Source organism: Myotis davidii, unplaced genomic scaffold (assembly GCF_000327345.1).
Source record: "Myotis davidii unplaced genomic scaffold, ASM32734v1 scaffold392, whole genome shotgun sequence".
NCBI lineage: Eukaryota > Metazoa > Chordata > Mammalia > Chiroptera > Vespertilionidae > Myotis > Myotis davidii.
In genome coordinates, this window is record NW_006284244.1 from 737,989 (window position 1) to 748,089 (window position 10,101).

The window sequence follows — 10,101 nt, forward strand, 5'->3', positions numbered from 1 at the left end:
CGATGGAATCCAGGGCAATTCCATCTTGTGGCTGTGGGCGCCACCATCTTTGAGGGCAGGGAAGTCAATTAGCATATTCCCTCCTTATTGGCTGTGGGCACCGCCATCTTTGACAGTGTGAGGGCCAATTAGCATATTCCATCTTTATTAGGTAGAATTAGAATTTATTAAAAAATTCACCAAAATCTGGAAAGTGACTTTTTCAAAGGTGTCTTACCTTGAAATTTTAAGTATAGCTATTAAGAACTGACATTATATTTCTAAAATGATGAATTTTGTTCTCTGAAGTTTTGAAAAATTAAACCCCTTATTTTAAACAGGCCAAAAGAGCTTTTCTGAAGAAGTGATGGAAACATTAGTGGTGGTGTTAGCAAATCTTTTTGGAAGACATTATCTTCCTCCCTGTGTGAAAAACTTTAAAAAGGAATTTTCTCACTCAGTGGTAAGAAAAAATATATAACCATAACCTTGCAATTCAATGTAACATTTTTCCATTATAACATGCAATGCAATTGTATTTTCCGATAATAAAATTTTGCTGTTATTGTCTAGAGTTACCTCTTAACTATGTCTCAGTCAGTTCTTGGTATAAAGTGACTTCTCAGATGAGGAAAAGATTTAGAGGTCTTGTTTAAAAAGGGAAAACTTTATTCCTGTTAGAGATTTTTAGCAAGTGAATAACATAGAACATTTTATTACACTATAGATAATTTCAATCATTACATATAATGGTGAAATAATGGCCACAGTAACATTTAATTTGAAACAAGAAGACATGAATGCTCAGTTTAACAGCCATTGGCAATCACTGTCCTTGGCAATCATGTCCTGGGAATTCTACTCTCCCAATTGACAAGAAAAAATACGCTATAATTATGGGAAAGGTGAGCATAGTGAACATGAAGTATGGTAAGGCACACACATAGGAGGAGTTGAGGTTTAGTGGCAGATTTATTGGAGGGAAAACAAAGGACCAGGTACACCATGCCCGATGTCTCATCCATGGCCAGATGGCTCCACTCCTTCTCGCTGTAAAAGAAGAAGTCCAGCCTATGGGTCCCCAAGCCCACACTTGCCCCCACCAAGCCCAGGAGGAGGGCCAGGATGCAGAACTGCATGACATTAATCCTCATCCAAGGCTCCAGTGGTCCAGCAATCCAGCAAACTCTCTGTTCCTATTGGGTCCACATTTGGTGCTTCCATTTGGCTAAAGCAGGGGTTCTCAACCTGTGGGTCGCGACCCCTTTGGCGGTCGAATGACCCTTTCACAGGGGTCGCCTAAGTCCATCCTGCATATCAGATATTTACATTACGATTTGTAACAGTTGCAACATTGCAGTTATGAAGTAGCAATGAAAATAATTTTATGTTTGGGTCACAACATAAGGAACTGTATTTAAAGGGCCAGAAGGTTGAGAACCATTGGGCTAAAGGGAGAAAGTGTATGGGTGCTACCAAGACGGGCCTTTGCCTTGGGCTTGGGCAAGAGTAGGCTTCCTTTTAAAATATCCAATCACTTTCTTTTATCGTCTGGGGGCTAGGCTGGGCCCTCCCCATTTCCTGAATCTCCTGGGGTTTTGTGCCCTTATTCGTTCTTTCCCCTGATTTTTCCATCCTAGACTCCTCCACTTCATGGTCACCACTGCGGCTCCTACTGCACATGCCTCAAAGTTCTGCTTCCTCATCTGGCTTCTACTGTGCTTGTGCCCAAGAGAAGAATTTCCCCCTAGGGACAAGTACAGGCTTGTGCACCCAGAGGCTGGAGTTCTACAGGGAGAAGTCACCTGGTCTTGGATGAGAGAGTGGACATGGTGTTTATCCCTCCCCCTGTAATCCAGTTGTTCCCTGGGGAAGATGGTCTTTCTGCCTGCTGGGGGCTTTGGCCAAGGATGTGCCTATCCCTGGGTGTCTGTGAAGCTGTAGCTTCCTAGTGGATCAGGCTTAGCCAGTTTAGCTCCCTTCTTTAATACGTAACCCACTATCTACTGTAACAGTAGGATCACAAGGGATTTTAGTTTTCTATTTATACTTTTATAAATAATAGAATTTAAACTATATTCTCATCCAGAGTTTTAAATATATTATGACCCCGTGTCTCACAGGCTTTGGTAATCTTCTGCTTTACAAAAAAAAACACACAAAACAACAATAATCAAATTATTTGTTCCTAGGTAATTCTAGATGATCTTCCCAAGGAATTTGCTGCAGTGGTAGAGGAACACAACACCAGAATTCAAGAGTATTTTGGCTCCTTCCTCCTAACAATTTCCAAGTTGGCTGACATGAGAAAAGAATCCCAACTACCTCTCTCAGAAATTGGTAAGATCGTGAATGTACATAAAGAGAATGTGAGGTCCATAAAAGAAAAGAAATGTAAATATGCTGAGATAAAACTAACTTTACAAAATAAGGACAAAACTATTGCAAAAAGAATGCACAGGAAACTTGCATAATCTTTCAGATCTACGCTGTGGAAATCATACACTGAACTCATATAATTTGGAATTAGCTAAGTCACCATAGATTTGATTTAACAGTAAATACTTAAGATATTTTTATATTTTCTGATGTCATTATAAGCTGGTCTAAACTTATTCTAAAACATCTCCTTTCCTATTGATGCTATTTTTTTAAAATATATTTTATTGATTTTTTTACAGAGAGGAAGGGAGAGGGATAGAGAGTTAGAAACATTGATCAGCTGCCTCCTGCACACCCCCAACTGGGGATGTGCCCGCAACCAAGGTACATGCCCTTGACTAGAATCGAACCTGGGACCCTTGAGTCCGCAGGCCGACGCTCTATCCACAGATCCAAACCGGTCAGGGCTATTGATGCTATTTTTTAAGTAGGTATTGATGCTATTAACTAGTTAAATTTTCAAATTTGAATTAACTTTGGGAATATAAGAAAAGGAATATTGGCATGTTTGTTAGTGGTCATCAGTATGCTCTACTTCCTTGAGTACTAGGTGGGACATTAAATAAATTAAGGCTTTGACCATGTCTTTGAGTAAAGGATAGAATAAATGAAAAAGAAAATAAAAATATAAGAAAAATTCAGTAATCTATTCCAGATAAAGTAAAGGGTTTGGAAGTAGAGAATACACCCATGACCCCCAAATGGAAAGAGAGAAGGATTGAGAGCTAAGAAGAAAATGGGAAGGTGGCAGAATTCTCTTTTCCAGAAGCATCAGAAAAAAATAGGATAAAGATAAAAAGGAGCAGTAAGGACTGATTTGGTTTATTCATATTTCCAGATAGCATGTTATATTGGAATGTAGAGGCTTATGAAGGACAAAGAGAAAATAGTCAGTTAATTCAACCGTGGAATGAGAAATTAGCTGGTAATGAGTCAACTTCATGGAAAAGAATGTAAATGTTCCTGTTACCAGAGAATTAAACTCCTCTGTCGCTCATGGGAGCGAGGTTCTTGAAGTACCGCTGAAATAAGAATTTTCAGAAGCCCCCACCAGAGAATGAGATGTGGGAAAAGGGACTTTATTTGTGTGAAGTTGTATTTCTCAGGTTTCAAAATCCTATTTCCCTTAAGCCAGTCCTGAAAGAGGTGCAGCTGGGGCTCCGGTAGAGCCAAAAACAAGGCCAGAGTTTCTGTTCCATGTTGCAGCCAGGTATAGGTCAGCATCCAAGCTAATTAAAGTCCATTAGTCCATTGTGGGAGTCCCACATGGCTGTGGGCCACATGGGTGCAGAAGAGCACAGCCCCCCACAACAGGAGTCCCAGGAGCCCCGTGCTTGTGTGTGAGAGAGTAAAAACCAGGAGAACAGAAAGCGTGTTCTTTGCTTAGAAGTTTAAATATTCAGGTTTCTCATGCTTGCAGGGGTCATGCTCACCCTGGCCACTGACTTGTTTCCAGGTGTGACTGACAGAGAAGCACCTTTCACATCACTCAGACCTTACTGGGCATGTGTCTAAACTGCCTTTGTCCAGTCCTTTCCCTCATCAATCAGTGGGAATAGATTTGGAGAGTGTTAAATGCAGCTTTTTGGCAAAGCTGTATAAATGGCATACCTATGGTATCTAGCCTTCCCTTCACTCCTTTCCTATTAAATAACAACCAGGTTATTACAATGGCATCATTCCCAAGCAGTTACCTACATTTGCAACTTGGAGGTATAAATACAATGATATTTCTTCTCCATTTTTCTCTCAGATGATTACTGTGGCAGGCAGAATAATGGCCTCTCCTCAAAGATATCTGGGTCCTAATCCTGGGAACTTGAGAATATGTTATGTAGCAAAGGGGAAACTAAGATTTCAGATTGAATTACATTTTTTAAAATATATTCTATTGATTTTTTACAGAGAGGAAGAGAGAGGGATAGAGAGTTAGAAACCTCGATGAGAGAGAAGCATAGATCAGCTGCTTCCTGCACACCCCCTACTGGGATGTGCCCACAACCAAGGTACATGCCCTTGACCAGAATCGAACCGGGACCCTTCAGTCCCCAGGCCGACGCTCTATCCAGTAAGCCAAACCAGCCAGGGCTGAATTACATTTTTTTAATCAGCTGACCTTGAGATGGGAAGATTATCCTGGATTATACTAGTATGTGTGGACTAAAGTAATCATAAGAGCCCTTTTCAGTAAAAGAGAGAAGCAGAAGAATCAAAGTTAGAAAGAGGTGACATGCGAAAGATTTGACCAATCACCACTGGCTTTGAAGATGGAAGGGGCCACAAACCAAGGACTGTACAGCAGCCTCTAGAAGCTGAAAAGGGCAAGGAAGTTGATTCTCCACTAGAGCCTCCAGAGAACAAACACAGCTCTGACTACACCTTGGTTTTAGCTTAGTGAGACCCCTTTTTGAGTTCTGATTTCCAGAATCATAAGATAATACAGTTGGATTGCATTAAACCATAAGGTTTGTGGTAATTTGCTACATCAGCATTTGTAAACAAATATAATTTATGAGAAATTACATGTGAATAAATAATACTGACAAATAATAGGCATAATTTTCCCAAAGATTTTTTTTAAATTGAGGTGAAATTCATATACACAATATATAATTATGTAATTTCCAAGTACCATATAATACTGAAGTAGCATTTGGTTCAGTAAAATGCTGTGCAATTACCACCTCTAATTAAAACAAATAATGCAGATAATTATAGTTGTTAATAATTGAGAGGTTACTTATAATAAACCGTAGTCATACATTTAATTTTGCATGCTTAAAAGTCAAACATTAGACAGTTGTATTTTTCACCTAAATTGGGATCAACTGAACAATTTACAAGGGAGTAATGTGGATAAAGTTGAATAGAAAACATGGAAACATGGTATGTATCTTCTGAGTAATCAGTTGGATCTTAAGCAGAGATCAAAAGACAAACAGAAAGGCCAACAGAGCCTAACCGGTTTGGCTTACTGGATAGAGCATCGGCCTGCGGACTGAAAGGTCCCAGGCTCGATTCCGGTCAAGGCCATGTACCTCAGTTGCGGGCACATTCCCACTGGGAAGTGTGAAGGAAGCAGCTGATCAATGTTTCTCTCTCATCGATGTTTCTAACTCTCTACCCCTCTCTCTTCCTCTGCAAAAAATCAATAAAATATATATATTTAAAATAAAAAAGAAAGGCTGACAGAGAAAGACACAGAGAAGTGTGTGTGGGAAAGGTAGAAATACATAGAGGAATAGATCCATAGAGTGGCACACAGGGAAGGAGAAGAGAGAGAGAGAAAGAAACATAAATAGAAAAATAGAAAGAGACAAAACACATGGACAGAAAGATAGGAGAGAGACATACAGACTAAGAGAGTGAGAAAGAAAATAGACAACAATAGAGAAAAGTACAAAAGAACAAACATGACAGACAAAGGGAGGCAGAGAAAACAACAGAATAAAGGCAGTGAATTATTCAATGGGAAACAATGAGACACAGAAATAAGAGTGTTATTGTTACAGAAAGAAGTCAGAGAAGGAAAAAGTAAAGGAAGATAGAAGGGAAGAGGACAGACAGATGACAGATAGGTAAGTAGGTAGGTGTAGGTACGTAGGTAGGTAGATAGATAGATGATAGATAGATAGATAGATAGATAGATAGATAGATAGATAGATAGATAGATGATAGATAGATCGATGATTGGATATATAGACTAGGGGCCCAGTGCACAAAAATTTGTGCACTCGGGGGGAAGGGGGGTCCCTCAGCCCGGTAGATAGATAGATAGATAGATAATAGAGAGATAGATAGATAGTAGGGGACAATTTAAGATGGACATGATAATAGCTTCTTTCCCAAACTCACCACTCAGTTCTGGGGTGACATGAGTGAGCTCCACAAGACCTAGAAATGTTCCTCTGTTATTTTTGCCTCCTGATGAATGAAGTAGGGATTCCCTCCCTTCTGCTGGAATATGAATAATAATAGCATTAGTGTAAGACAGTGGGCATGATGTCAACTTTTAATCCTATTATGAGTAATTTTGCAATTTTTATAGGTCCATAGGATCTTGAGAAGAATGAACTGATAATGAAATTCATTCTAAAGTTCAGGTGGATGACCCTGGTTTTTGACCTGGGGTCCTCAGATCCACTAGTGTCCAATGAAGCATGTTTTCTACTTTGTCAGTAGTGTCTTTCTAATATCTGAGTGGATAGACAAGGACTTACCCAATTGGACCAATTGATAACTACAAAAAATGTAGTTATCACTAGCAGATGCCACTAGCAGATGCCAGAATGATTTTAGCTTATGAAGGTCTTCTCAGTGATCATCTGGCAATACAACTCTTAAATTTTCCTCTCAAATACTTTTGTGTTTGTTTTTAAACAAATAATTTGCCTAGTACTAATGGTACAAACAAGTATGATTTGTTTTAAATCATTTAGTTTAATTATTTTCTTATTTGATTTTTCATTTGATTTCTTATTAGACTTTTCAGGTAAAGAATGTGAAGACTCTGAACTGGTTTCTCATTTGATGCCTGGGACCGAGAGCAGAACTGCTGTCTCCCCATTTGCTTGCCTGTCCAACATAACTGATCAAGATTTATTTGATGTTGATGTGATAAATGATGTACGTAAATTTTGATGTGTAACTTTCTTGTATCCTGTTTATCATTTAAGAGAAATAATTTTATTGATTATAATACTAGCTGAGAGTCCAGTAAAACACCGCCATCTTATTCATATTCTATAATGGTAGTAGTTTTCATTGAAGTGGGGGGAAAATGTTCTCTCTCTCTCTCTCTTTTTTTTTTGTATACATAAGTAGTTTTAAAATAGAAAACTTTATTTAGATAACAAAAATAATGTTATTTTCTCAGTTAATAATCATGTATGAATTATGTTATCTTACTTATATGAATCACTATAGCATAAGCCCTTACTACTCCAGGAGTGAACCAGAGACTGGAAACATCAGTATCACCTCTAGAAATGAGGAATATTGGGAGCTATCTCAGAACAATTAAGTTCAAAATATACATTAACATGAAACAGACTTGTAGATAGAACAGACTGATGGTTGCCGGAGGGGAGGTGGATTGGAGGACTGGGTGTAAAGGGTGAAGGGATGGAGAAGTACAGATCGGTAGTTAAAAAATAGTCATGGAGATGTAAAGTACAGCATAGGGAATGTAGTCAATAATAACTATGTATGGTGCCAGATGGGTCCTGGAAATATTGAGGGGAACATTTTGTGAAGTATATGATTATCTAACCACTATGCAGTACACCTGAAACTAATACAAAATAATACTGAACATAAACTGTAATTGAAAAAAATAAAAATGTTAAAAAAAATAGAATAAAAAACCCCAAAACATTGGTGCCCTGCTATAAACTATTTGAGGCAGATTGTATTTGCTTCACTTTTGTGATCCCTGCAACTAAAAATGGTGCTCAGTGAAGAGTAAAACTTAATACTTACATATTAAACACTTTTTAAAAAATATATACTTTTATGATTTTAGAGAGGGAGGGAGAGAGAGAGAGAGAGAGAGAGAGAGACATCAATGATGGGAGAGAATTATTGATTGGCTACCTCCTGCACGCCCATACTGGGGATCAAGCCCACAACCCGGGCATGTGCCCTGACCACGGAATCGAACCGTGACCTCCTGGTTCACAGGTTGATGTTCAACCACTGAGCCATGCTGGCCGGGCCATTTCAAACACTTTAATTTTAAAATTGACACAAAAGCTGCTTCCTTTACTGCCCCACAAGATTGGGAGTAATGAGACTGCCAGTCCTACCTTCACTCCTGACAGCTTATCCATAGCATGTTGGTGGAAATAAATTTCAATGACTGTGAGTATGTCCTTGGACAAAATCAGATACTTATATCCTTCAGGACAAAATAGATGTATGTGGGGGGGGGGGGGGGATAAAGAACAAGCACTATTATTGTTGCATGTAGCTGATTCTATCTAATAAAAGGGTGATATGCAAATTAACCATCACTCTGTCACAAAGATGGAGGTGCCCATAGCCACAAGATGGTGCTGCCCAGTCCTCTCAATCCCGCTGGAGTCCCCCAGTCCCAGGGGGGCCAGGCCGGGCACAGAACACTTGTGTTCATTGTAGGCCGGGCCTCTAGTACCAATGTAAGTTTGTAAGCTCACAAATATCTTTTAAGGACAAATTATTTTAAAAATATTTGTAATATATTTCTGAGATGACAAAAGTGACTATGTCTCTTCAAATTCTGAATAAGTTAGATATATAGTTTTTGTGATTTTAAAAATAGTTTTAATATTTTGAATATCGATGTTTTACTGACTTTATTTGGTCACTTACGTTCAAGTTTGGAGAACTTTAAAACACTGAGCATTTGACAATATTTTATTTAAATATATTGGGTTGTTTCAGTTAGCTAGATGTCATGAACCACAATAAGTTTTATAATAGATTGAAGCATATCTCAAAAGAAAATGCTAACAGACTACAACCTCTGCATTCCTCAGGCTATGTTACAAACAATTGATGTGAATGTTCAAAACATCCCTTTTCTTTGCTTGAATAAATATGATACGAATGGAAGGAAGTGTCCATTGAATGGTTATGTGTTGAACTTCTATAAACACCGTTCCCTGTCAGCACTAACTTTGGATAATTGGTATGACTTTTTCTATTTTAACATCTTTATACTAGTAGACATATATGTGTTTGTGTAATTAATGTTTGTTGTGCTGTGGCATTGTAACTTATGAGGATGATTTTAAGGTGCAGTGACTTAAGAAGAGTCATACAGATGCATTTTACTCAAAACTATTTTAAAATACTACTTATTATTGAGGGGAAGTTCACATAACATAAAAATAACCATATGAACGTGAACAATTTGGCCACATTTGGTACATTCGTAATGTTGTACAACAACCACCTCTATCTAGCTGCTAAACATTTTCCTTAAACCAAGAGTATATAGTTGGATGATGCTTATATTTTTATCCATTTGACCAGTCTTTTTCTTTTCATCAAATAAGTTAATTCATTTACATTTAAAATAATTACTGATGAGGAAGAACTTACTTTTCCATTTTTGTATTTGCTTTTTATGTCCTATACCTTTTTTGTTTCTACGGGATAGTTTCTGATAATTTTATCAATGCACATTTTCTTGTTTCTTCTCAGGCTTCAAAATTGTTTTTGAGAACTGTACATTTGAATATTAAAACGTTGTATTTCTGAAATTTTCTCGATTTTCAGGTTTTTTTGTTTTTGTTTCTAGCTGTTCACGATAGCTATTGTTTTGCTTAGTGGCTTTTCTAAATAAATTTTTTAAAGTCTGTATTCTTCATTGTGTGTGATCTCTGAAGTCCTTGTGTCTTTAGTTTGTATTCAGCTAGTGTTTTGACGAAGATGTTTTTGAACACAAGAAGGGGGGGAGAAGAGGAAGGAGGAAGAGGAGAAGAGGGGGGAAAATGAAGAAAAAATTTCTCCCAATTTTTGCAGTTTGGCTCTCTGTTAAGATACTCCTATCTGCACGTAGTTATTGACAATTCTGCCTCACCCTTCACTTCCTGCTTGCTCTAATCTTAGAGACCAGCCAGGGAGTCTTCTCAGGTCTTTCCTGAGCATGCGTCCTGCCCTAGGTATGAGAATGGTTTTCTAAATGTTTAATAT

General features: G+C 38.0%; 1 protein-coding gene across 1 annotated transcript in view; it reads left to right on the top strand.

Annotated features, from left to right (window-relative positions):
• LOC102768284 (probable ATP-dependent RNA helicase DDX60) overlaps positions 1 to 10,101 on the top strand; it is a 112,273-nt gene that overhangs the window by 100,436 nt on the left and 1,736 nt on the right. Inside the window, exons 34-36 of the mRNA XM_015568480.1 lie at positions 2,172 to 2,319; positions 6,905 to 7,047; positions 8,940 to 9,091. Of these exons, the coding sequence (XP_015423966.1) occupies positions 2,172 to 2,319; positions 6,905 to 7,047; positions 8,940 to 9,091 (443 nt within the window). The remainder of the gene's footprint in view (positions 1 to 2,171; positions 2,320 to 6,904; positions 7,048 to 8,939; positions 9,092 to 10,101) is intronic.